The sequence below is a fragment of the Stigmatopora argus genome, chromosome 12, assembly GCF_051989625.1.
Source record: "Stigmatopora argus isolate UIUO_Sarg chromosome 12, RoL_Sarg_1.0, whole genome shotgun sequence".
Taxonomy (NCBI): Eukaryota; Metazoa; Chordata; class Actinopteri; order Syngnathiformes; family Syngnathidae; genus Stigmatopora; species Stigmatopora argus.
In genome coordinates, this window is record NC_135398.1 from 8,560,393 (window position 1) to 8,588,173 (window position 27,781).

The 27,781-nt window shown below is 41.4% G+C and overlaps 2 protein-coding genes across 2 annotated transcripts in view; one reads left to right on the plus strand and one right to left on the minus strand.

The window, feature by feature from the left end:
- LOC144086268 (SH3-containing GRB2-like protein 3-interacting protein 1) overlaps positions 1-27,781 on the plus strand; it is a 31,607-nt gene that overhangs the window by 968 nt on the left and 2,858 nt on the right. Inside the window, exons 3-24 of the mRNA XM_077616155.1 lie at positions 965-1,025; positions 5,404-5,520; positions 8,213-8,366; positions 18,762-19,703; positions 21,116-21,179; positions 21,368-21,413; positions 22,511-22,567; positions 22,810-22,867; positions 22,954-23,129; positions 23,243-23,254; positions 23,602-23,613; positions 24,113-24,137; positions 24,223-24,286; positions 24,418-24,488; positions 24,558-24,632; positions 24,697-24,762; positions 24,836-25,567; positions 25,959-26,080; positions 26,207-26,357; positions 26,654-26,765; positions 27,350-27,505; positions 27,602-27,734. Coding sequence (XP_077472281.1) covers positions 19,694-19,703; positions 21,116-21,179; positions 21,368-21,413; positions 22,511-22,567; positions 22,810-22,867; positions 22,954-23,129; positions 23,243-23,254; positions 23,602-23,613; positions 24,113-24,137; positions 24,223-24,286; positions 24,418-24,488; positions 24,558-24,632; positions 24,697-24,762; positions 24,836-25,567; positions 25,959-26,080; positions 26,207-26,357; positions 26,654-26,765; positions 27,350-27,505; positions 27,602-27,734 — 2,142 coding nt within the window. The 5' untranslated portion in view covers positions 965-1,025; positions 5,404-5,520; positions 8,213-8,366; positions 18,762-19,693. The remainder of the gene's footprint in view (positions 1-964; positions 1,026-5,403; positions 5,521-8,212; positions 8,367-18,761; positions 19,704-21,115; positions 21,180-21,367; positions 21,414-22,510; positions 22,568-22,809; positions 22,868-22,953; positions 23,130-23,242; positions 23,255-23,601; positions 23,614-24,112; positions 24,138-24,222; positions 24,287-24,417; positions 24,489-24,557; positions 24,633-24,696; positions 24,763-24,835; positions 25,568-25,958; positions 26,081-26,206; positions 26,358-26,653; positions 26,766-27,349; positions 27,506-27,601; positions 27,735-27,781) is intronic.
- LOC144086266 (phosphatidylinositol 3-kinase regulatory subunit gamma-like) lies at positions 1,101-7,195 on the minus strand. Its single transcript, XM_077616151.1, has 10 exons — positions 6,855-7,195; positions 4,666-4,777; positions 4,465-4,563; positions 4,200-4,380; positions 3,744-3,863; positions 3,521-3,663; positions 3,155-3,331; positions 2,985-3,059; positions 2,745-2,915; positions 1,101-2,663 (listed from the first exon to the last, which is right to left on the minus strand). Exons 1-10 carry the CDS (start codon positions 6,907-6,909, stop codon positions 2,390-2,392), a joined length of 1,407 nt encoding a protein of 468 aa, XP_077472277.1. The 5' UTR covers positions 6,910-7,195; the 3' UTR covers positions 1,101-2,389.

Below are 27,781 nucleotides of genomic sequence, written 5' to 3' on the forward strand. Positions count from 1 at the left end.
AAAGGCGTGGGGGCTGTTTTTTTTTACTTGGGAAGGCAGGGCGCTTGGGGGAAGGAAAAGCGATTTAACTGTTAGTTAAACTGCTGTGTAGGCAAGTTACTCTGGGAAGTAGCCAACTTTGGTGGAATATTTGAGATTTCAGGAAAGGCCCTTAGTAACCGCCCCTAACTCATTGCCTGCCATTGACAACAATAGACGTCCAATTCATTTAAAATGGAAGCACTGTCTGTGGGTGCCATAGTCTGTGCTAGATGAACAAACATTCTTTCATCCTCTTCCACTCAAGATGGATTGGGCGTATACTGCCAGCAAAGTAATACGTTCACATAATTCTGTACAGGAGTTTATTACTACTCATATTATGTCCCTTTTCTCCTTGCCGCCCCAGTCTTTTAGGAAAGTGAGGGGAAGGCAAGTCCTGTTACTGCCCTGTCCTGGTAATGGGGACTCTTCACCAAATCTATGCTGACACAGGCAAGAGTGAATAATCCATGGCCTGGAACTTGAGGCGCTTCTCGAATATATCCCTGCCCTCTTCACCTTAATAATCCCTGCCTAATGTGAACCTTATGTGAAGGCTGAAAGAGGCCACATGTTGTTCTTGGTCATAGTGGAGTCAACTTGGGACATTGCCCTAATCAGTGGTCTCCATATACTGGTGTTTGTACTAGTGCTTCAGAGCTGATACCACTAAGGTTTATTTTAGAAGGCATTTTTTTTGTATCTGTTACACTAGAATGGTGCACGATAAACTTCTGTGAAAGCAAGTAAGGCTTCTCAGTACTTTGTCTATGTATTGTGTTCTAGTCACAAGCGTTTATTTTGTGTTGAAGTAATTGCAAGTTCCAAATGATCCAAATTTCTTTTGAGTGAGATCATGCGGGCATACCAGTCAGTGAAACAATTTCCACAGCACTTCCTACTATTGTCTTTGTCACTTCCCTTTTCTTCTATCTGTCCACAGTATGTCCTCCTGTGCCTCCTATATCTGCTGAACCCAGGACAAAGGTCATTGGCGTACAATGGTAAGCTTAAGGTATAAATGTTAATGCATACTTGCATATGAGCACCGCATTGATAAAAAGGAAACACAAGATTGCTTAAGATGACAAAACCCTCATCAGTTTATTGTCTTTCAGCAAGAAAAAGGTCAGGATCTCACATTGCTCAGCTTCACCAAAGGCATTTCCCCCATTTTCATCTGGAGTATTTTTTTTTCTACCTAAGCCAAATAGACCTCAATCCATGACGTAACCTCAGAAATACATTTAGTTTCTCTGTACAGGTTTTCTGTTCTCTAACATTTAGGCCAAGTTAAAGACAGTTTCCTTGCGCCATTGGTTATGTAGGCTGCATGTCACGAAACACATTCATAGCTCTGGCAATTCCACAATTCAAGTAATGGAGGCAGGGTACTAGACCTCTTACCATTCAATTGAACACTGGATGTTATATTTTACCGACACCACCAGAGTGCATTTTTGTGGTACATGTCAACCATTCATAACCATCTCACTACCGTCCGACATTGCAACAATAGAAATACTGTTGGATTGCACTTTCTTCAAGCTTTCATCTTGTGGCATGTTTGTAGAAAAAATATAGAAATACAAAAAGCTTATACTTCTTCGAGTAACAGAATATAACATACAGTACTTCAGATTATGTTTTCAACAGCACATCAGCAGGTGTAGATAAATTGCCCATGGGTTGCCCAAATGCATTGATTGGGCAAAACACGGATGTAATTTTGCTCTTTAACAAGTGCTTTGGTCAATGGGTATAACATTGAGTATGCATTTATAATAGTTTTCTACAGGATGTTAATGCTACATAATGTCCACTGTATGAATGGGGGCAAATTGTCAAGATGCACCACAATTTTTCACATATTCACAAGTGGTATTTACCCAGAAGAAGGTTTGGTCCACCAAACCAAAATGACAAACAGCCTGTGTACAGCACCATTTTCTCCACACCAATGCACTAAGTAGTAGTAGTATTAATCTAATATATTTATTTAACCCATTTTCCAGGTTTTATTGTAGGCAAAAAATCTCTGGCAATGTCAGCTCAGATTGCTGGAGTCCCACCCAGATGCGGCATCTTCTGGGAGCAACTTAGCGCTCGTCAACATCTCCACCAAAAATAGCGTCGAACATACGAACAACAATATATGAAGTACAATTTCTTTTGAGAAACATTTAACAATCTCTTGAAAACTAAAATTAAAGAAGCTGACATTCAAGTTCCGGTCCCACTTCAATCTGTGAACTTGCATTCACAAAAACTGATGGAATCATTTTAGTGCAACATTTCAACAATGCACCTCGATGCAGTCGTTCTTGCAAGATACAGTAAACATGTCCTTTATATAATCTCAGTTGGTTTACATTTCTGGAGCAGCCGGCGGGAGCCTAACTGTCTGTTTGGGAGTCTGTAAGAGTTTGTGCTCCTCTGAAAGTTGCGAAGGCATAGCGGGCGCTTTGGCGTGTACTGGATGCGACAGCCTAACATCCAGGGCGTCGTTGTGTTGCACTAAAGAGTGCAAGCGGTAGTGCAGGACAAGGTCTTTCAGTGAACAGTGAGCGTCGTATGGCTCGGCAAAGCCGTAACCGTGTGGCGTGCTGTAGATCATGCAGTGTTTCACTTCTTCATTCACTCTGCAAGTTTCAGAAAACATCCATGAGAATTGAGCTACATTAGTTCCATCACATTGTCCTGTTCTTGCTTAAAATACTCACACAACAGAGCAGGCATAGCAGCCTTGTTTGCTACTTTCGCGGATGAGGAATGTTCCGGGAGCTTTCCCCTGAAGCATCTCTTCGGCCTGCGTCCTGCTTAGTTCACCGACAAACCAACTTGTCTCGTCCTGATGTGGTAAATTCTTCTCGTCACCTTTCAACACGTAGGTACTGGGAAAATAAAAGTTGGATTCTCAATTTACAGTTTACTTTTCTTGGAAGACTGCCATTAATACATACTCGTCAAGGCTGTCTTTAAGTATTCCGAGCCAGTCGTTTATGCGCTTCTGCCGTACACCTTTGTGATTGAGCCAGCTGCACGTGAAAAACAAGTAAAACATTCATTAGATATTGAGTTCAAGGACCTGCTCTACTAAGAGAAGTAATAAAAGGTCAATTTCAATACTCACTTGAGGTACTGGTCTCTGATGTTGCGGAGTTGGATTAGGTCTGGCCGCAAACTATTGATCTTTCTGTCAGTCTCCCTGAAGTCCTCTAATTGGCTTTGCAGGTCTTCCTCCAGATGGATCTTGCTGTCATAAATGTCGCTGAGACGGCACTTCAGTTTTTCGTAGTTTATCAAAAAGCTGAAGAAAAAAAAGTCAGGTTCTGAATATCATGAGTTGACTATGATGAAAAGCATATTCAGTAGTTAACTTAATCACTATCACTGACAGCGATAGACATTCAATCCATTTGAACTGGGAACTTGAACCAGTCTTTGTAATGGTGACCATTTGGCATGGGATTATGGGGGTAAAAAACTTTGCCGGTACCTCTCTAAATCTTTGTCGGCTCCATCAGATTGAGTGTTTCTCTCAAATTCTTCCCCGTAGCGCTCCTGCTCACGGCACTGCTCCTCAAAAATCATCATTGTCTCGTTGAATGCCTCGATTGCCGTTTGCTTCATTTGGATCTCCTAAAATCACAAAATTAAATCAAGTTGACTCAGACGCTTAAGACCGCCATGGGTCAGATCACTTTTTATCCATTTCTTACCTGCGATGTCTTGGTGAACGCTTCATAAAGACGATCAAATTCCTTCGATTTTTCCTGATATTGACAATGGACCTCTTTGAGCTTTCTGCCAGCGACGTCAACACTGTTGTTTTCTTTAATCTGGTGTGAAAACAAATCAGATTTTTTAAGAATAAGTCAGACATTTACTTATTAGCACTGTAAAAAAAAAATCACTAGTAGCACTTGCAGTCACTAAACATATAGCAAGCAAAAACATTTATGCCCAGTCACAGATTAGAGAACTACAAAAACTACTAGCAATAAGCAATCAAAATGAGTGTAAAAATCACAATAGTAAAAAGTATGAATTATGTAAAATCCCGCACACATTTGCAGATATTTGAGAGGAAAGCTAAATGTTTAGAAAATAATTTTCTACCACGCAGACTACATACAGATCAACATGAATCTAAAGATATAGAAAGGGTTGCTAACCTGTTGGAAGCGAGACACTGGATGTGTCAGCATCAAGTCCAGCGTGGTGTTGTACTCCACTAAGGGATGCTGCTGGTAGTGCCAAATGAGCTCCACCACAGAAGTGAACGTGAGTGGGTCCGAGAAGCCATACTTCCCATCTCGGTGGTAAATTTTGATCAGTTTATTGTGGCCATCTTTCCTGTAAACCACAATTTGGTCAGATAATTTAGTATGAGAGACAATTTTTTTCAATAGTCATTGCAATTTATTGCAACCATTTTACCTTAAAGTTAGCGTAAAGTCCCCCTGTAGCTTTGTAGATGCGTCACGAACCAGGAAGGAGCCATCAGGTGTGTCACGGAGCATCTCGTTTACCTCATCCCTGAGGGAGAAATCAGTTACATATTAAATACAACCACGCATTTATTTACACAGAGAAATGAAGCAATAGAATGGGACACTATGTCAGCCCTTGTTCTTTTACCTAGTAACATCTCCCCAGTACCATTCGGCATCCTGTAGCGAGTCGGACGGTGGGGAAAGGCAGTTATTGTTCATGGCGGAAGACACTGGCTTCGTTGATCTAGGAGGGAGAGCTACCAGGAACAAAAAAAAAGAAGAGAGAATGTCAAAGAATTGAAGGATTCTTAGAAAGAACCTAATCTGTTTCAAAATATATTGATGTAAAATGTCTCAAAGATTAGAAACAAAGATCATTCCACCACCAGCACATGCGAGTCTGTCACAGCTCTGCCTGGTTGCTCATTAGGGACAAGCCCAGGCATGTTTCCAAAAGATGTCACATGACAAATCACGACTGACACCCAAGGGATAGTTGTTGCACGATGTTGCCTTGACTTATCACGAATTACAATATTATTTGACAGCTGCCTACAAACCTGTTTTCTGACTGCGGCATCTGTTGAAAGTTATTGTTTGGTCCGGGATTGAATATTGTTTCAGACTGGTTTTGCAAATATGTGTATTTAATGTAATTAATGTAAAGTTTCTCACAGCCCCCATGATGTCATTGTGGTCTTGTGTTCATCGTACTTTTTAATGAGAAATTCTTATTAACTCCTTCGCTGCCATTGACAGCGAAATACGTCCAATCAATTTGAGTCGATTGGACACCAATGGTATATTAACCAATGGTTAATATACGAGTTTGACCAAAATTACATTTTAAACCTGATGACCCTTCTGTGTGTGATTATTGCAGTGTTGCAGAACCTCCCAACTTTTCCACCCACCTTCAAGGAAAAGAACATCTGAGTTGGCCAAAAGTCTAAGCGTTTTCCTAAGGATGAAAAAGGAGGGCAAACCGCATCAAGAAAAGGTGAGGGGCGATACTTTTCAGGGCAGGACAAAAGTGCCTTTCATGGGGAACTTGGGAGACGACAAGACCTGCCTATGAGAGAAGAAAATGTGGGTTTCACCCGCCATCCGCTCTCTTTTTCTAACCTTAAAATAAACAAAAGTCAGGTGCAGCAGCAGCGTTTTTTGGCAGGGCAAAAACCACCGCTGCTGTTGCTGGCCCCAGCAAAATTCAAATCTGCACACATTCCCTTTTCCTGCTTCCTGCCAAGTAACTTAGGAGTTGATTCCAAAAGCCGTGTACCAGCCGCCAGCGTAGAACCGAACCAAAGCCAAGTCATTACACCCTGACCCGAAGAAAGGCATTTATAATGATAAAGCCAGGTTTACTCTATTGTAAAATGACTCATTGGAGACAGGTCATGGATTGTTTTGATGCCATTTCATTGTCTTTACTTCGGTGGCCAATGTCATGTTTTCCCTAAACAGCGAATATTCCCAGTCAAATTGGACTGGAAGTCCAGCTTCATCAATGATGGCCAATGATTTAAAACTTGGAATATCTAGGGAATGATTGTTGACCGACCATAAGCTTCAACATGGCATCGGCCATCAATGTTGGCCCCTTTGTTGACATGATCTTAAACATGTCATTGGCAACAACAATGCCAATCTTCCCAGTCGAAATTCATTGGACGTTTAGTGGCACTGAAACATGAGTAACCACAGCCATCGCCTCCTGTTTAAATGAATCGGACGCCTGCTCCTGTCAATGGGAGGCGACGCGTTAACAATGGGAATATATTACATGTATGTGGACAAAAAAGACGAGCAGTCGGGCCGTGGCACGATGATGGCGTGCTCGAGCCCTACTTTGCGAGCGAGCGAGCACTAATTAAGTACGACTAGCTGCAGAGGAGAACAAAGCAGTCGTTTCATGCGGTGCTCGTTGACGCACCGTGTTTCCTTCAAAAATATCCCCCCCTCCTCCGTCTTGTCATGAGTGTCCGCGGGGTCTTCACAGGCTTTACGACGGTTCGTCGGGACTCGACGGCGGATTAGTCATTCGTGCCCGGACAAAAGAAAAGAGGCGAACCACTGCGTCCGCTGAGGTATTACGTAATTGGCAAGCGAATTGCGCTATGCATGCCTGGGCAAAAGCACAGAGGCGCAGCGCCCACGACCGATCGGACGTTACCAACACTAAAAACCCAAATTAAAAACATGCCAACTTGGACTTTTTAACCAAAAAAATACTACATGACAATATTCAAGCTAAAAATCGAGTAATCGGGAGCTGACAAATCATTTGAACCCCCCAAAAAGACGGACAATGGCTGCAGTAGTTAATGTTACCTGGTGGTGCTGGATCCATTTCGATGTAAAATAAACCTTCAGGGGGATAAATCATTCCCGTTTCACTAGAGTACTCCAGTTTGGTTTCGTTGTCTCAAAATAAAAAAATAAAATAAAAGGATCCGGGAAAAATGCACCTTTGTTCTATCGCGAACCTAATTTCAGCTACTTCATATCAGATCGTCTGTAATTGACAATCCATTCGAAGACTCCGGTGACATAAAACATCACAAAGTCCGAATATGTTTTGTCAGTGGACTTTATGAGATAAAGATTGTCAACCTATACCTTCTAACTATACAGTGCACTCAGCTCGATTTAACTTGGTCTCTCCGTAGTCGAGCGACTTTAAAGGGCAGTCCTCGCATCATCTTGGACTGCTCCATCCCTCTCACTGTAAGGGGGTGTTATTTTCAACATTTGGTTCGCGTTAACGCAAACTACTCGTGTTTACACTTGTATTCAGGAGTTAAAATTAACCAGCCATCTCAAAATTTAATATGCCGTAGATATTTTTTTTTATCGTTTATCTTCTTAGTGAGTACATTTTCATTCGAAGCATAAATGGTACGTTCCAGACCTTTTCATTCAGATCCTCTCAGTCTGCACTGAAGAAACTGAAAATGGCTTGTATGGCATGAATGAACGATGCAAATGTATTTGAATAGGTAAAGATGTGAGAATATACGTTTAATGTTTGGAGAAGTTGTCAAAATGTGGCTGTCATTCTCAAGTTCCTGCAGTTACCCTTGACATTGGATTAAAATGACACCATTCCATAATTAGTAAAGATAACTGAGGAGGTTTTTTTCCACCATTATCTGAGTCACTCAAAAAACATTTTCTTCAGTTCTTTTGTCTCAGTGGTAATGCTGTCGCCTACGTACGTCTCAATTGTGTGTTATATTCTTGTTGATCCTGTCAAACACGTTCAACAGCAAAATTTGCCAACGTCTGTGTGCGGCCACTTATCATTATCACCGAGATCCTTGAGTTGAACGCTAAAGTGGCAGCGTCTTTGTAGAGAGATGGGATAAAAGTAGCTGAAAATGACAAATTTTACCATCACATAACTATTAATGTATTTCTTCATGTCCGATGAATGAAAGCACTGTCGTTCTCTCGTGACACAGAATGACACAGTGCTGTAAATTTAAACAACCGGGGCCTCTTCCCCCAGCTGACGTTTGTGGCTGTGGGGAGAGTGAAACAAGGTACGCATGGTCAGAGCTCTGTCTCTGTTGGTGTCCGTGTGTTTATGGCTGCTCCCCTTTTGACCCGAGGACATAGAGTCAGGGAGGTAATTGCCTCCAGCATTCCTTTTTCCCATCAGCAAGATGATTCTTTTCTGTGTCCAGTGTCCATGAAACTTCCCATGCCGACTGCCTGGATGGAAAAATGTGACATCATTCACTGTCAATCTCCCTGCTTCAAACGGATTGGACGTCTATTCATTTCAACTGCAGTGAATGAGTTAAAGAGTATTTCATCTTTACCACTGTTGTGCATATGGTAAGTTGCGAGACTAATGACATGTTTATTTATTATTAGATATACAGCATACTGCTTGTCGGTAATCAGATTCAACAGGCGTCACTGCCTGTTGGCCTAATGTGCTCACGTGCGTGCGAACATTTGGGCGCGAGCGAGTATGATGTGCTAGTGTTTGTTTTTGTGCCTTCCTTGGCCTTCCCATTTTGAGAAGCCTCAAAGCTTGTCACAGCATGTCATCTGGCTGCTATCCTGTCCCCCCTGTGTCAGAATTGAACACCGTTTTGCCCCCATAACTTTTGGGTCTGACCCGTGTCACACATTTCACTACCACCGCAGTCTTAAACTCTACAGCACTGGTGCTCCAGATGCATCAGGCGAGGACAGGCAGGCATGTCATGATGATTTCTAAAGATATGTTGGCCCTACAAACAGTGTTTAAAGCTGTGGGAATATTATCGGTCCGCCTTCTAGTCATTTGCGTGTCCTATTTGTGCATGCCCTGTGGTTAGGGTTAGCGACAGATCATTTGTGGGATAAACCTTTAGGCTCTTCATCACAGATCTAGGCAGCCCTGATGGGATCAGTGTGGGCTAATCGTAAGATTATTGCAAGAGACCTGCCCGCTGCCTGCTGGCTGGTGTGACTCATCTTCGTAACCACAACTGCAACGTGCCAATGATCCCAGGGAACTAAGAGTTTAACGACCGTAACAAAGGTCATTTATCCATCGGCGAAAAAATGGGGAGATCTGGATGAGCGAAAGTATCGGTTTATTTGGAAAGGATGTACCAGTCGTTTTGTTGTGCCATTCTATGCGGTTCCATATTGTTTGTTACCGCTCTCGGGAAATTTTGAACATTAATCCCTGCATTAAGAGCGTTAAATGTGCACGTGATAGACTTCCTGCTGTCACCAAATTTTCATAGTAATCTCATGGCCTTTTACCACGCTAAGTGTGTCAAGGAACATCATTCGTCCACTGTTTTCATATTTCAGTAGCTGACAATGTGGGACATATTTTATCTGGATTTTCTTTGTTTGTTGTCCATCATTGAAAGATACAACACAAAAAAAACATATCAGGGATTAGTGTAGTTCACCAATGTTTATATATGTGTCAGGGTCTCACAATGTAGCCTAGGGTGGAATTGCACATCTTCAGAATCTTCTGTACTGTAGTGTGCCGCTATTCACAGCCATTCAAGGGACGGATAATGGTCTTGGCAGAGTGTTCAGCATTCACCACGGAGAGACTGTGGGGTTTCCCTGGTTGGTGGCCAGAACCAGCACACAAAGCATGCAGTAGTCCTGCCAGAGGCAACTCAACTGTGGGCAGGGTGTAGGACGGCTATGGTCTGGCCCCCAGGACCCTGCCATTGTGGAAATGTAAGTGGGACAGTGTCTGAATGGAGCTGAAAACCTTAGATGACCAAAACTATGAGCTTCAAATAGCCAGGCCCTGGGAAACATAACTTGTTCTTATAAGGAGGTCATAAAGAAGCCAACAAGTGAGGAAAAAAATCCACAGAAAACCAACTTTTGGTGGAGGGAATGTCAAATATGAGCATCGCAAAAAGTGATTTATAATTTTTCCAAATGTTCCTGTCTAGGCTTGTCTGACTCTTTTTGTCAAATCAAGCTACTTCTATCCTCGGTGTTAGTTTTGCATGCAGTGGTCATAGCCACTGCTCTTAATTTGTTACTCCCTTATGCCTCAGCCTAAATTTGCAACCAGAGGTGAAAACTAAGGAACTCGTGGCAAACCACCGCGTTAGAAGCTATAGTTTATGTCTGATTTGTGTCTTGGTATGAGGGTCTGCTTTTCTACCCGAAGACTTAACCACATCTTCTCTTAAGTGGTGAGCCGAATGAAGCTATGACGGTTTCGAGCAAAAGCATTCCATGTTTTATCTTTCTAGTAAAGCCTTGTAACATTTGAGTTACAAGAGAATCGGACTTTTACAGTTTTATTCTTTGTACAATTTGTGGTCCAAAGTACAACTGAAAGGTCCCAAGTCATCACAATCCATATTCTCACTGTAAGATAAGTAGCCTAGGTAAAAATAGTTTTAAAGCTGATTTATGTTTTGACTTTTCTGCAATCCAGTCTGAACCAAACATATACTTTATAGCAAATATTATTTTTTGATTTAGTCATGTCAGCTGGCCAATTTTTTTGTTCCGGAAAACCCATAGAAAAAGCACACAAGCCCAGGAAGAACACGCAAAACCCACTCAGTGAGGACTGACCTGGGTTCAAACCCTCGACCCTAGCTATGTGACCCCGACGAGCTAACCACTGTGACACCGGCACACCTCCTGTTTAATACATTTTTTAAAGATAGGTTGTCAACAATTATGTCCATGTTGTAAATCAGGTTACCACACCACTGTACATGATCGGCGGTACTCATAACAGACAGATACTAAGAAAACAACAACATCGATAGATTGACATTAAATTTTTATCTTAACCCGAAATTGCTTCGATCATCAATGATACTGTAAAAGTTCAATCAACCGACTTTTGTTTAACCAACGCTTGTTCTGGCCTCACTCCGTGACAGTTTGAATGTGAGTGTGAATTGTTCTTTCTCTCAAGATGTGATTGGTGAGTATAGTCTGCCTTTTGGCCAAAATCAGCAGGGATAGATTCCCATTCCCATGAACAGGATACGTGGTGGAAAATGGCTGGATGGAGGGCAGTGCTTAGACCTAAAAGAACAGACAATTACCAAAATTGTGCTGAAATAAGAACATTGATTTTGTAGTCACCACATAAAACAACAAAGCATCTAGTTGTTAGTGTTAAGAAAGAGAAGTCATGTGTGGTGCCCCCTCCCCTCCTCCGATGCCCCCCCACACACATACACACACTCACACACACTAACTAGGCTTTCACGCAAAACCCGAGAAGCTGAGACCTCTTTTCAAGCTACTAGGCAGTTGCCTCCTTCATATAAAAGGATACTACTCTCCTCGCCACGCAGCCATCACATCAGCACTATAACTCTATTAGGCACAGCTCCAGGACACACTAAGCAACCAATAGCCCACAATGGCATCATTGTCAGTGGGGATTGCATCCTTTGTTGGCCATGATACAGGATTTATTCCCCTCCTCCCATATTGTGACCTTCACCCCTGACCCATGTTGCCATCTCACATGCTCCACAACTGAGCTTGTAAGGTATTCTGCCTCTGGGTCTTAAACGTCTCTCAATACTGAGCCCAGCTTACTAAGTGGCTACTCTCCTCCGTTGTAGTGTTCAAATCATTCAGGTTGCCGAGAGGGGTGTGTCTGGAGGTGCAAGTGGTGGTTCTAGTGACTGACCCTTAGAAAAGGTCAGTTCCAAGGCATGAGAGGAGAGGAGCAACCTAAATGGCCCTTTTCTCCCCCTGGCCAGGGCAGAGACTCTGTATGGTTATTTATGAGCGTGTGGGAGAGCGAGATGCGGGGCAGTGAAGCCCACCCGCCTCTTTGTTGCCAGGACTGGGCTGGGCTAAGGTTCCTGTCATTGGTTCGGTTCGATCTTATATACATCCAGGCACGCACATGCAAGCGCTCACTCGCTATTAGGGACCCCTCCCAGAGCCACAAGGACAGAGGAGAGGACTCTGTTGCGAGGCAGATTTGAAGAGTAGGTGTGCTTGACACAAAAGCTGTCAGCAGTTTGATAGATGCCACTGGGGCAATAACACCAGGAAACTTCCAGAAACTGCTGAAGGGATCGACAAAGTCCTGTACTCTAGCTCGACAGGGACATCTCAATTCAACCAAAGTATGTACATACAACAAAATAATTTCTATCAATACGATCACAGAAATGATCCACAGTGCATTACATATTCCGGTGTGTCAAACACAGCCCTTCTACAAACAAGGACAAGTCTATTTCTTTTAGTAATTTGTCTATATGCACGTATTTTTGTGTAATACTACATGAGACGCTGCACTTTTCTTTTGTCCATGAACTGTAGAAGTGTCTCGTCACACCACTGCTGCATTCAGCCACTGTAACACACACCACTTTTCCCCTTCTCTTGACAAAAGTTAAATTAAGCTTGAATTTCTCGCCGGAGTCATGATGTCATGGTTTGAGGACAGAATGACTCGTTTTGTCTGTTGACTGAGAAGGCCTATTCTTGAATGTTTGGGTGGGAGCATGCATATAATTGCAGTGCGGGATAGCGTGAGGGGGAAGGGTGGGGCGGGGGGTTGAGTTAGCACGCAACGTGAATTTTGGCCTGAAGTTGCTGGTATTGGTGCCAAACTTGTCCAGAGGGCTGATGTGTGTATTGTTACGCCAGGCTAGTTGTGCACTTCTCAGAGGCTTGTGTTGGTCCAAGACGCATTTTTCATTTGCACATGCCGAATAGTTTAAGAGAACCCAAGGCCATTTAGAGGTGGAGAAAGGATCCAACTTTTTGAACATTTTCAAGGATGCCTGGAGTTTGCTACGCTATTTGAGTGCGTGTGCTGACAAAATTCATCTGAATGTCAGTTTCCGGTACAATTGGTCACATTGTTTGTTTCTTAAGTTAGTTGTTAGGGAGCAACCAAACCGCGATGCACACGTTCCTGCCATTTCAGGATTACACTGATCCAAAAATCTGACAGTAAAAAGAAGAGAATGGAAAGCTTTGTCTGCTTTTTCATATCCTCTCAGTGGGAGGTAGAAAGGCAAGACCTCCAGACCAGAGTGAGTGGTGGTGGGTGTTTGGGGAGGGGGAACTCTCAACTGCCAACCAGATGGGCTACCAAGCCCAGTGTATTTAGGGAGATCATATGGGATAACCTCATAAAGACAGATTGGCATTTTGCTGACAAGACAAACCAACGTTGTCCTGCACGCAAGTCGTACCCTTCCTTCGATGCACTCTCATGTGCGGCCATACAAATACTTTAAGTGGTGTTTGCTTACATAGGTCTTAAGGAAGTTATTTCAACAGTTAAGCGCTCACTTTGGAGCCATAACAAGATGAGGAAATGACAAAAAACTCCTGTACAACAATAGCAGCCTTAAATACCTGCATGGAGGAGAACTCAAACCAAAACAAGAGCAAGTCAATCTAATTTTTGAGATTGTTTTTTATTTTATTGCCTCAAAATCATGTTTCAACGTGTGGCCCAGATGGTGAGAAAGGCATCATCTGCGGGACAAACAAAGCACAACCTTACCACGAGGGCTGGATATTGCGGCGCAAAATGTATTGCAATAAGATTCAACATGGCAAAGATTTATTGTAATACGCATTCCAATATATTGGGAAAAGCTTGTCTCCCTTTAAAAAAATGTTTTTCTGTGAATTAAAAACTGAGAAAATGTTGAACTGTCTGTTACATGCTACTGCAATCAGTTTTTAGAAATTACAGCTAGCTAACTAGTATAGCCATTTAGTACTTGATATTTATAACAAACCATGGCAAAAGTAGTCAAAAAATAAAAATATATAATATATACATATGAAATGAAATAATAATACGAATGATTTACAAAAATAAATTCATGATTTAATATTTCTCAAAAAGATATTTATGCAATATATTGAGAATAGAACATCATTGCACTTGGCATATTGTGTTACTTCATATCAGAATATACTGATATATGACATTTGTTGAATTTGCAGTACCATTTTAAATATTGTGATTCCACTCAAGGGACCACATTAACAAACGATACCCTAGATTTAAATGAGGGGATGAACTCAAAAAGTCACCTTGAACTATTCTTTCATATCTTTTGCCACACCATACATTTATATGCAATGTGTGCACAGTTTGTACCAAAATATTCCAAAATACTGATTACTTTGTTTTAATAACTTGGGCTCTGATTTCTTACAGGCTTTTTATTTTGCGCTCAATACTAGTTCTAAGTTACTAATCTATGTGTATGTTTTAAAATCATCCAGAGACCAGCAAAACATATTTTTTTACTCTGTAAAATGAATCTCACTTTTGCACAAATTGCATACTGTGAAGGTACCTGTTGGACCTGTCGACATGGGCGGGCCATGAGGGCCAGTCCCGCCCATTGCCACTTCACAAAAAACCTTTTATATTTGTAAATACGTATCATATTATTGAATTTTGTGTCAAAAACCAAATTTTTAGTACTTATGAAAACATAAAAACAAAGACAATTTAAGTATTTTTTTGAGTGCTCCCTGTACAGAAAAAAAGTTTTTGGGTCTTGGTCATCAAACAAGGACAAAGTCTGTAGCTCGAAGGTCAAAGGCCTCTTAAGATTGTATGACCACCAACCTGTGATAATTATGCCTGTCAGATAAGGTTAGTTTGTGTTTCAGATGTGCAAATGTCAAAAGAAGCAAACAGGTCACTAACAGCTTTAAGTGGAGCGACGTTGCAGTGTAATTGGATGTACTAAGAAATGCATACGTACCTTGCTGGATAAATGAGCAACCAGGCTGTGAAACAAACACAATGTCAAGTATTCAAGATGGTAGCTCATGTCAAATTGTTAAGCCCTTTCTCATGTTTCAGTTTTCGTGAAACGCAAAGATTTTTGAGTGCGCTATTTCAGGACAGGTTTGGCCTTTGGATTTGGTGATTTACCTCTTTCATACTTGCACTCTAACATTTCCCTATTTTTTCCCTTCCACTTATTCCACAACTTCCTATTTAGTTTTCCATGACCTGTCATTCCAGAGACATGTGTGAACGCTATATAAGTGAAGGGCATAATCCGGAAATTGATTCACTGTTTGAGATTGTGGACAATGGTTATATTAGTGCTGTCACTAGGCTTGTAGAAAGTGGAGGAAATACAGTAATACTGCATTTATACTTTTGACACCTTGGTCCTTGAAGAAAACATAAATATGTTTTTTCTTTAGACTCAGATTCTGCCTACTAGTGTATTAAAAAGACTGTTGGTAGCTATTCGCCATGGAAGGAAAGGTTAACTTATCTTTAAAGTGCAAGGTCAAAGTGCATCACTGAAGAGGGGCAAATGTCTCTGAACAGGTTGGTGCAGAAGAGGGGGACACAAGGTGTTGGGTAAATGTTGTCAGGTTTGACTGGGTGTATGTGGAGGCCCTGTGACGATAAGAGTTGTGCCAGTAGGTTAAAAGCGGGGGCAACTCCAAACGCAAGCTCTTGTCTGGATGGTTGCTCTCTGCTGCCAATCACAATCATACAGCAGAAAGAATGATGACATGTCACCAGTTTCAGTCAATCAAGCCCTACACAGAGGAAAATGATACACCTTTCTTGCTTAAGAGCCTTTGATGGATACAAAATGCACTTGTAGATTGTGCAAATAAACCCAAAATGACGTGACAGATCTGTAATCGGACTTCATTTGGTGCCGATTAAATTGCCAACAAAATGCTGTGCTCACTTTTTAAAAGGGCAGGACAGTCTGTGTGAGTACATCTCACCATTACAGTCAGTAACATGAGATGGGGAACCACAACACCGCTAAATCAGTAAAATATGAGCTCGGAGTCACTGTAATTTGGGAGGGAGCTGGTTAACCACACTTTATAATGGATGGTGTTTCTGTTTAGCCCAAGGCGTCGGAGCTGAGGTCATATGCAAACAAGGTGGATCACGTTCATTTCATCCAAAAGGTTTCACTTTTCTTACTGACATATCATATTGAACAAATGGTACAAAGTTCTATTACTTAGTATTTTGTTTAAATCATTTTTTTAATTCTTCTCCGGTGTTAAAGTAGAGTCTGTTTAGTAATATTACAATAGGGAAAAATGATAATGCCTGGATAGATTTTAATTTTAATTTTCGTAACTAAACACAGCTGTCTCTTTTATTCTTGCAGTCACTCCTCCAAAACGTTCTAATTTTACCTTACAATCAGTTCACTGACACTGTCACAAAATTCTCATTATGAGCAAATAAAATATTCTTGTTTCAAGTAATGAATTTTTATATTATACTGTTTACAACACTATAGTATATACACAGGATACTGCATATTTGGCATTATTTCCATACAGCCAAACTTTATTTTTAATCCCCAGAGTTAACTCATTTGAGAAAATAAAAAAATAAAAAATAGGTGACAATCCATTAGAAGTGTCCACTGATCGACACTATACATACTGTACGTACAAAAATGACAGTAACTGTAGCAAGTTGGGTTTCAGTAACTCATTTGCACTAGTCTATATCCTGACTGCTGTCTGAGTGCCCTTGGGCAAGACATTCAAATAACTAACCCACCCCCACTCACCAAGACTCAGTTTAGGGGTGGAACACCACTTGTTTGCACCAACACTTTGACATCTGCCTTGCATGTGTGTGGTCTGGTTCTCTGTGTCGTGGGCAACAGAAATATACAGCAGTGTAAAATGGTTGTTTTGTCTATCTGTGGCCTACAATTGGCAAGGGATTGGTTGACCATTGGCTTTTGTCCAAAGTCATCTGGGATATGACCCTAGTGAGGACAAATGCTAAAGAAAATGGACGGATGGATGAATTCTGGGTTCATGATCAAGATCAATATTTTCTTAACCCACTACAAATTTAAATACTGTATTATATAAATATTGTTTTTATGATGAATGTGATGGACATTGAAATGCAAACAGACACAATATGTTCAACATCTGGCAAAATTCAATGAAAGGAATAGCACAAATTATGTAGTTTTTTTTATTATTGACAATAAATGTTTAACCTGAATATTCATTCATTCATTTTCTGAACTGCTTTATTCTCATTAGGGTCACAGGGAGTGCTGGAGCCTATCCCAGCTGACTCCGGGCCAGAGGCGGGGGACACCCTGAATCGGTGGCCATCCGATCGCAGGGCACAAGGAGACAGATAACCATGCACACTAGCACCCATAGCTAGGGGCAATTTTGAGTGTCCAATCAGCCTACCATGTATGTTTTTGGAATGTGGGAGGAAACCGGAGTACCCGGAGAGACCCACGCAGGCCTGGGGAGAACATGCAAACTCCACACAGATGGACCGACCTGGATTCGAACCCAGGACCCCAGAGCTGTGAGGCCGACACACTAACCACTTCCTTCACCGGGCCACCCAAATAAACAAAAACAGAAGAAGAAAAAACAAGTATGGATTTACATCCGTATTCAACCTTGCACTTGTATTGCATCTTTGCATTTTCATGTGCATCCGTTTTGTACTGGGTCATCACAACACAACCTTCTGTCGTTTAATAGCGGTCATATTTTTTGTGGGTGTGAATGTCCCTTTAATGGATTACATCATCTTTTTCAGCCCCCGTTTCTCCTTACCAGAGCTCGACTTGTTCAGCCTTTTCTGCCCAGAGACAATTGGTTAATTCACTGGTGCATAACACTGCCACCTTCTGATCACCTGAATACCTAAAGCACCTTCTATTGCTTTAATACAGATTGGTTTAAAGATGAAAGCATTCCAAAATATACAGCCAGAATGCACATTAAATTATTAGTGAATTGCAGCATTCATGTTTGGGTATTAAGGTGATTGTGAACATGATTTGCAAAAATGAGTATGAGGTCCCTGTCGAGTTCTTGGAAGGACCTTTTTAGTTGATATTACAGCCCCACCTTGTGGTAGAATACATGGAGTCGTTGTCTTACGTCATAGTGTATTTTTCATTCAATGGAAAAATAGGCTATTCAGGAACTAAAATACATTCACCTGGTCAAAGGCTTCGACCCAACACCACTGATATATAAAGATACTATATACTATATAGTATATAATAAAGTATAATTAATGAAGATTAAATGTAGCAGAACAGAGTTTGAGTGAATTGTTGTATATATATATACATATACATATATATATATATATATATATATATATATATATATATATATATATATATATATATATATATATACACATATATATATATATGTGTGTGTATATATATATACATGTGTGTGTGTGTGCGTGTATGTATAGCCATAGCCACACACACACACACACACACACACACAGACACACACACACACAGACACACACACACAGACACACACACACAGACACACAGACACACAGACACACAGACACACACACACAGACACACACACACACACACACACACACACACACAGACACACACACACACACAGACACACACACACAGACACACAGACACACAGACACAGACACACACACACACACAAATAATGTCAACAGCCCAAATGCACATGAGTAAGACAATATGACTGGAACATGCATCCAAAAAGCACTGACTATTGGAAGTAGTAGGTCAGTAATTAGTTTTTAGCATTTATTATTCTGATTTTATTTAATTAATTTCTTTTCTCTACCCTTTTTTTCTCAATAAATGGTGGCAAAAAATAGTGTGCAATTTTTGTCATTGTTTTTAACGATGGCATGGCATTTGTTGACCAATCACTTAAAATATATTTTTCTTTTCTTTCCCTGCCCAGGGTGCACCCTTCCACCAGAGTTCATTTTGCTTGAGTCTCCTCGGCTAAATCTGCGCTGGCATGACTTCTGACACTGTCCTGGCATCTTACATAAGGAGCTTGGTACACAAAGCACACGGGTCAGGCCTATGGTCTGGTACTTGGTTAGGTAAGCTCATTAACAGCTAGCCCATTGCACGAGGTAACGACAGCAGTTCACAACTTTATTAAGTGTTTTGACAGCTTTGCAAGTGGTGCTGTAGTACTTCATCTGGATATATAACTTCCATTGCTTAATTTTCATGTGGCTACGTCTAGTAGTTTGTTTTTTCCACAATGTATCTTAAAACATAAATCCTGCCTCCTTAAGTAGGTCTATTCCTGAAACATTTCATGTATCACTTTTCCCAATACTGTACATGTGCAATCTTTGCATGCATTTGGCTGATGTTTCTCCTCGATGGAAGCCGGAGGCATCAGAGGACATCAGCCATGTGATCGTGAGTGCAGGGATTGGTTTAACGCAGCCGTGACATCAGCATTCCCTCCCTCCTTCCTCTCAGTCCTCTTTGCTCTGCTTACCATTCGGCGTTCCACCTTTCCTTTCCTCAGCATCTCTTCTCTAAGCGATGGCGTGCGTTCTCACGGTGACCACCGGGACATTCGGGACTTAGCGTGCGTGGATAACAGGTCTAATTCAAGGATTTGCGGAATATTGCCCCAAAGATTTTTGCTTTTTCCTTACATCCCCTGCTGTTTTGCACAGCTGCGGTTGTCCACCCCCACCTACCCTCTCATCCCTGTGTATGGGAGTTGGGCCTCTGGGGAAGGAGGGAGTCAACCTCCATGCACAATTAGCAATGCCCTACCCAGGCATCCTTTGACCAGCTGGAATCATTTCCACTTCTCTTCATCTACACACCAGAGACAGTCTAGGATGAAAAGAAGGAACCATGATGCAAGGTAATTTATCCATACACTCGTCACGTCCTTTCCTTGCCCTCTTGTGTCCTGCTGGGCCATTAAGAGCTGAATTCATCGACGTGCTGTCATGCAATGTGGATGTCTCAGGACACCTGCAGTCTGCGTTGCAAAAGATGGTGAAGGGTTTTGTTGTCCATCGGCAAGCTTTGTTTAAGGATTGTAAATGAATGAGGTGTGGTTAAAAAAAACAAGGTGCTCTGGTGCAATGTAATCCTACTCATGTCTTGACATGTAGGCCTACTGATTGATAATCATTTTGATTGTATGCATCTGCAGATGAAAATCTGTGATATGTACAGTAGAGGTGCATCAAATCATTGTTTTAGTAATAGTACCCAATTTAAATGTTTAGAAATCTTATAGGCAGTATTTTTTCCAGACATTTGTAGTGCTGCATGAAATGAAAAAGATAATCAACCAAAACTGCCTCACAATCAATTTGTGTTTGTGTTTGTGCATTTATCTACTGTCAATTTAATATAATGTCCTGTTATAGAATAGGTGATGGAAATTCTCCAATATATTTTTAATCCAAATCATCAGAAAAATAGCTCAACTGACAAATTGATTGAAAATAAGTTTGTTGCAGTTGGTGTATATGGTGTATATGTACCCTCTGAAAATGTTTCACAATATAATAATTTTCAACTAATCGATTATCACATTAATATAAAAATGATATCAAAACAAGCAATTTTTAATGGCATTGTTTGACAAACATGTGAATGGATGATAGCTAATTTTAGTAAATGAGCAGCAGTTAGTCTCCCTTGGTATTTTTTGTGCGCCCTGACTTAGCTTGAGAATTTTCACGTGTTATAGTATGGCTTCACTAATTGCCCTCATCATGTAGGCCATAATTCTGAAAGATGGTTGGTCCAAAAGCAACACTCCTCATCAGACTCTATGTATATTGGAATACCTATAGGGGTTAGCCTATGATCTTCACACGAAATCAGAACAATGTCAAGAAAAGTCTCCGAGGACAATGTGTTTTTGGTTACTATATAGAAGTTTTGAAATTGTGAATTAATTTGTGAGCTTTACGCGCTTGTAGAGCTCAAATGAATTGAATACGTTGGTTTACATTTGCTTGTTTCCTTTCAGCTCATTACTGGATTGAGTCTGAACTGGTTAATTTTATGTTGGAGCTGCTTGTCGATGGTCAACGTCTGTGTCTAATTCATCTGGGTTTCTGTATTTTATGTTTCTTTGCATTAATTATTTTTAAAACATTACTGCAGTTTTGCTTCCTGTTCTACTTACTTACACACACGAAGCTCTATTTTTGTGACCAGAACAAGTCAAGTTAAAGCATTGTACTGTAATGGGTACTGAAGTTTAAATCTTCATGATGCTGATCTCCCTTTCTTTCTTTATATTTGTTTTAGGACTGAAAAAGCGAACCAGGAAGGCCTTGGGCTTACGGAAAAAAGACAAGGACGCAGAGACGACGTAAGTTACCTCTAAATGTGCACGTTTGACATTTGTAAAAACACACCAGCCACAATTTAAACTGTTATCTCATTTTGGAAAAGGTAACTTTACCTCAAATTCAAAGCACCAAGAAAAGATACCGTTTTTTGTCTTACAAGTATAAAAACTCACATAATACAATTGATGTCTCTTTTAAATTCAAACAGGAGCTCACCTGACAAAGAAGGAACAGGAACTGGAAAAAAAGCAAATGTGTGTATACATTTAATTTTATTGTTGAAAAATATCACAACTGAGTACTTTTCTGCATGCTGCACAAAATGTTGTGCCACTCTTATGACAAGCTATTATACTGTAAAAAAGTCGCTGTTCTCACAAGAATTTTGTAAAACCCTCTAATAGAGATGTCCTTCAGGATCACTTTTATCTCTGAAGTGGTATTATTTGGCATGGTAATGATATGGAAGCATGATGGTATTTTAGTTTAGATGTTTGCCTCACAGCCTAGATGCTCTGAATTTTAATTTCAACATCCCTGTATGGCGTTTGCATTTTGCCCCTTGTGTGTGGGTTTTCCAAGGTAACACTCTAAATTGCCCCTAGGTATGAGTCTGAGCATGAATGGTTGTCTATCTCCTTGTGCCCTGTGATTGGCTGACAACCAATTCAGCCCATAGTTGGATGGGCTAGGCTCCAGCATCCTCAACAACCCTTGTAAAAATAAGCAGTACAGAAAATCAATTCATTGAATAGTTAATTCATCAATCCATCCAATTAATCATTTGTCTCAGCCATGAGACAGAAAATCCAAAATTGAGCTTGGGGGATCGATGCGTATAGTACATCTAAAAAATATACCCACCAAATTTCATTTTCATGCGTTCAGGAATACAAGAGGAGTAGCAATTTGTCTTCACCAAGAAGAAGAACATCAAAAATTAAGTGACTGAGAAAAAGAAATTAATCCAGTTTACCATGCCTTTTTCCCAAAGTCAGATGGGGTGTTTTATTGCTATCAAGCACTGGTTCCGTAACAGAATATCATAGGTTAGGTTAGGTTAGGTTAGGTTAGAACTTTATTTCATCCCGTATTTGGGAAATGTTTTGGTTGCAGTAGCAAGACAGACACAAGACACATAAGACATTGTGGTTCTAGGTAAAAAACTAAATACCAAAATGCATTAAAAAAAGACAGAAAAGCAGCAAAAACACAAAACAAGCAAGAGCGGACGGAGCTACCGCTACCGGCTGCCACTTGAGCGGCGCCATCTTGGTTGTTTCTCCTTTATGCATTTCTTTATTTGTCCTACGTCTTTTACGTTGCGCTCACTTGTTGTCATTTTGTACAGAAAAAAGCAAACGGAGCACCCAATGGTTTCTATGGGGAATTTGACTGGGACAGATATGTGAGTGTTGACTGCGCACTCTTGTTTTGCTAATACCTCTTTCATTTTTCACTGCACAAACAGTAAAGCATGTGATCAGTGGTTTTATCAGAGAAGAAGCATGTCATGTCACAGAGAATGTTTTCACAAGAATTTAGTCCAGCATTCTTAGGAAAGGCAGATCACAATTTCCAACAGAATTCTTTTGAGAACAGCTGTAATAGACTTTCACTAATTTACCATTCTCTTCCCTGTCATTTTAGGCATCTCCTGATGTAGATGAGGAGGGGTTTAGCCAACGTCCAGGTGATGAAGGGGATGATATCCTTGTTGCGAGAAATGGCACGATGCATGCTTTCACCGTTCTACTACTCGTGCTCACATTCTCTTCCTTGACAAGAATTCACCAGCTTGCACGGGAAAGCAGTTTTTCTCCTCTAGTGATTCCGAGGATGAAGAAGAGAGCAAGAAAAAGTTCAAAATCAAAATCAAACCACTTGTGGCGGAGAGTGCCAAATGTGTCCCTCCATCTGTGGATGAGCTAAAAGCCTCAGTGGGAGGTTTGGCGCTCTCTCCGTCTCTGGTGAGCCAAAACGTTGACAAAACTCTTATTTTATGTAAAAGAGAGGGGGAGAATTCAATAACTATTGTTGTTTTCAATGTGCTTTTTTTTGCATTCATGATGCCTTCTTGTAGAAGAGAAGTCCGGTAAGCCATTACATGTTTGTTTTCCCCCAATACTGATGGCATGAGGTGTTTAACACAAAAGATCTTTGTAGCTATCTCCTATTTTGCACGATTAGTATTTGTCATTGATTATATGGCATAACTTGTATAACTGTCTCATAATGCATACGAACATGACACACAGTATTTATGCTGGTGAACTTGTCTATATAATACATAATCATAGGTTCTAACCTCCTGTGTTGATTTAACAAAAGCTTTGCAGTGAAAGTAAAGCGGCACTCTGTGTGCAGTTGATGTACATTTGACTGATTTGTCACTCACTTTCTGACCCAGGTCTGTTCTCTCTTCCTTTTTGCTGGTCTCAGAGACGCAGTCCGGTGAGTTTCCGGCTTCATCTGCAAACTGTTTCAAAGCAGAGACCCCGAAACTCCTCATCTTTTCTACTGTGCAGAATGTAACCAGACTACCAGCCAGAAAGTTTGTTAAACATTCTCTAAATCTAAAATGACAAAGACTTTTAACAAATGTAACGTCAACAACAATAGTGTGGTGGAGAAAAAAATATCTCTGGAGCTACTGTATATCTTTAACACAGCGTTCAATACAGAGCACTAAAAACAACCTTAGGTTAAACTTCAAATTTCTAGCTATAAAAAATACTCTTATGAAATGTAACAAAATTTAGCCTCTCTAACAGGCAGAATGACACATTTCCCAATTTAATGGAATGACTAAGGTAAAAAAAAAGCTATCTTACTGGCTTTCATTTCAAGTACATGGCATGTCAAAGTTTACATGTTTAAAATAAAGTGACATCGTGGTGGCAAAATCGTTTAAACAAAAGTCTGATGATGTTTGTTGTTGATTGTTTTGCAGGGACCGATAAAGAGGCACTTATCATGTAAGTGCGTCCGTTCAACAATGTTGTTTTTATACTGATTTTACAGAGCTAGTATTCATATGATACTTATTGTATTTGGTCTTAGGTGAAGAGATTGCTCGACCGAGACGCTCTACTCCCACGCCAATTGCTCCTCCTGAGACCCCAAGGTTTTTAAATGTTGTCAATTCTCAAAGCATTTGCAGCCATTGACAGCGATAGAAGTCCAATCCATTCACTCAGAAACCTACCGTTTCACTGGCAAGATCCAAGACTGAATGTATATGCTTTCAATTTGCAGTGACAGACTACCACAAACTATTCCTACCTTCTTTGGCCTGCCCAGAGAGACCCAATACACACGATATGATGGTATCAGAACTGAAATGAATACACGGGAAGGTGTTACAGAGGAGTCATCCTGTCTTTATTGATTTTCAGTGGTTCCTGCCAATGTCTGGGGAAGATCAAGGCCAAATTTGGACTCGCCTCTGAGCAGAAGTTTTCCAACAGGAGGTAAGTTCATGGACACACATTCCCCGTTGCTGAAATTGACTCATATGTACAAACCTTGTTGCAGCTCCTCCTCCACTCCCTCCGAAAAACATCATATCGAGAAGTCAAGGTTATCCTTCATATTCTGCTGGTAAATGGCATTACAATGAATTAAATTCAAACGCAGTGATCAAAGTTTTAATTGTTTTGTTCTGTTTTATCAGTCGATTTACCCAACGGAAGAGCAACTCGCAGTTCGGCTCCCATCTACCTGAATGTCCTGTCCCCCTCTGTGGCCCCTGACCTGGATGATGTGTTTGGCCCTGTGGGAAGTCCGCACACCACAGAGGATGGCATTTCTGCCAGATGGGTCACCTTCACAAATGAAAGACCTCCGCCACCAGATGAGCCGGCGCCGCCCCCTCCACCAGACTCTCCTGCCCCAGACACCCCCTCGTCAACGCCCTCGACTCCAAGCCTCTCACCTGGACCGCCCCCTAATGAGCCCCCACCTTCACCTCCATTCTTCTCTATTGACTCTTTCTCACCGTTGGACTCCCCCCCTTCTATCACGCTCGGACCTCCTCCTCCAGATGAACCTGCGCCTCCACTGCCTCCTGACTTCTCTCCCACTATTTCGCCAGCAGTCTCCCTTGATGAGGAGGCCATAGATGAGGAGGTGCTGCAGTTTGCACATTTCCCACCCACTCCATTATCAATCAGCCCTGTGCCTCCTCTGCCGGCGGAGAGAAGATCCCCACGAGTGGGAGTCTTATCGACCTTAGTTTTGGGGGCTGTGGGGGGAAAAATGACTCCAGAGGGAGCACACCTAAGAGATGATGTACCAGAATTCACTGCTTCACCTAGAGAGCTAACACCGAGCTTCCGTGGAACACCACCTCCTCTTCCTCCAACCATATATCGATCTATAATGTCTTCCCCTGGGCCTTCCTCAGGTAGCTATGAAGACTTCATAAAGGCATTCAACTGGGTTTTGGTGGGTCATTCCAGAATCGGAGGGGATTTGGGCTTCAAAATTCTTATCAAAAAAGATTTTACTTTTCTGATTTTCTGCTATTGGCTCGCCACCAATTCAGGCTGTCCACCGCTTGGTGGCTGACATCAGCTGAGATAGGCTCCAGCACCCCTCTTGTAAGGATAGCGGGACAGTAAATGAATAATGGTCTGTACAATGCCCTCCATTTCTGTTATGGCCCATCTAAATAAAACATTGGGGGTGCACGTAAGGTAAAATATGCGTACGAGAAAAGTTGTTTTTTTCAACATAAATCTGCCTTTCATTGACATAAAGGCAGCATTAATCTCAGATTCTGCTATGTGCCCCAGACCCGTCTTCGCCAGCCCGTTCGGCCACGCCACTGTCTCAAAGCAGTCCAGTCCCTCCTCCTCCCCCACCGCGGCCCTCTTCGCGGCCAAAATTGCCTCCAGGAAAACCAATCACAGACCTGGTATGTGTGGTGTAACTTTAACAAATTTCTTTGATCTGCGGTATACATTTCTTTCTGTGAGTGTATTCAGTAAAATACAGTCACATGATATGACTCATTCTGTTAGGCGTTTTTTTACGCACCCAGACTCGTCCCTTCAGCCCGCCAGTAGCTGGAAGCCCTCCACCTTTTGCCCCACTGGCTCGGGCGGAGAGCTCTTCCTCAATCTCCTCCGTAACGTCACAAAGCGCAGCATCCACGCCGACCTTAGGCCGGGACCTTCACATTTCCAACACAGGTGCCTGTGGGTTTATCCAGCTTGCCGATCCTTGTGTGGTCCGTTCACCGTCATGTTCATTCATTCACTGTTCTTTCCCTCTCCCTGTGTCTGCTCACTCAGAGGCGTCACAGCCTCTGGTCTGGTTTGACCATGGCAGGTTTTATTTAGCTTTAGAGGGTGAGTCAAGTCAGAATGCGCATTGTACTTTCCACATCGTCCTCATTGGTCATCCCTTCCTAAATCTTACTCATGTAACTTTCACTTGGACTTTTTCAGGTTGACAGTGTCACTGAATTTATCTTGGTCTCATATAGGATGTTCCAGAGGGCCCAGCCCGCTTACCATGGGACCCCAAGACACTCTGCCTGTGGCTGCTGCCTTCACAGAAACTATCAATGCCTATTTCAAGGGAGCTGACCCCACCAAGTAGGCCCACATTTTGCCGCAATAAATGGCATGACTTTTGTATATCTAATTGATTATGTTCTTTGTCATTTATTTATTTCATCTTTATTTATTCAGATAAGGCAACTGAGGTCAGATTTGTGAGAGCTCAAGTCTTTTGGCCTCCAAATTATTTTTCAGGGTTTTGTTTGTTTTATGTTTTTGTTTTACATGATAGTCACTTCTCAGCGCTAAAGTCATTGTGATGTGAATTTTGGTCGACAGCAAAAGGTGTTGTTGGACAAAATGGTGCCCAAGATGAATGACATTTTTACAATTATGTAACATTTAGTTGACTTGAGCTTTGAAAGAGTTGCTAACAATGTTCAAAGTAAATAAATAAAGAGTGTGAATATGATGTAACTGCAATCTTGTCACACTTTTAAAATACTTTTTTTTTCATCTGAGCCTTGTCTCAGACTCAATTCCCAAAAGTCTTGGGCTGTGGGAGTTCCCTGTCAGAGTAACAGAGAGAGTGAAAAAAATGCAAATACAAGGGCATATAAAGGGCAACCGAGAATTCTTACAGTGAACCATTTTTCTTCTTCTTCCCCTGCTGTCTTAAGGTGTGTCGTGAAGATCACAGGGGAACTGGTCCTCTCCTTCCCCGCAGGCATCACCAGGCATTTTGCCAATCACCCAACTCAACCCATTCTCATTTTTAGCATCAGCAACTACACCCGACTGGAGCAGGTCCTCCCCAATCCACAGTTGCTGTGCTGGTAGGCTTACAAAGCAAATCAAATGCAAAGCTTAGTTTGTCGCAACATTCAAAAACCCCATTGAACAAATTGTGTTTCTGCCTGTGATGCTTTTAGTGATTCCCCAACGGACAGTGTAGACACTAAGGAGTTCTGGGTGAACATGCAAAACTTGATGAGTCATCTTAAGAAAGTGGCGGAGCAGAAGCCTCAAGCGACATATTACAATGTGGATATGATCAAATACCAGGTATTTGGTATCTGTCTAACCATCTACGTGTTCACTCATTAAACAGT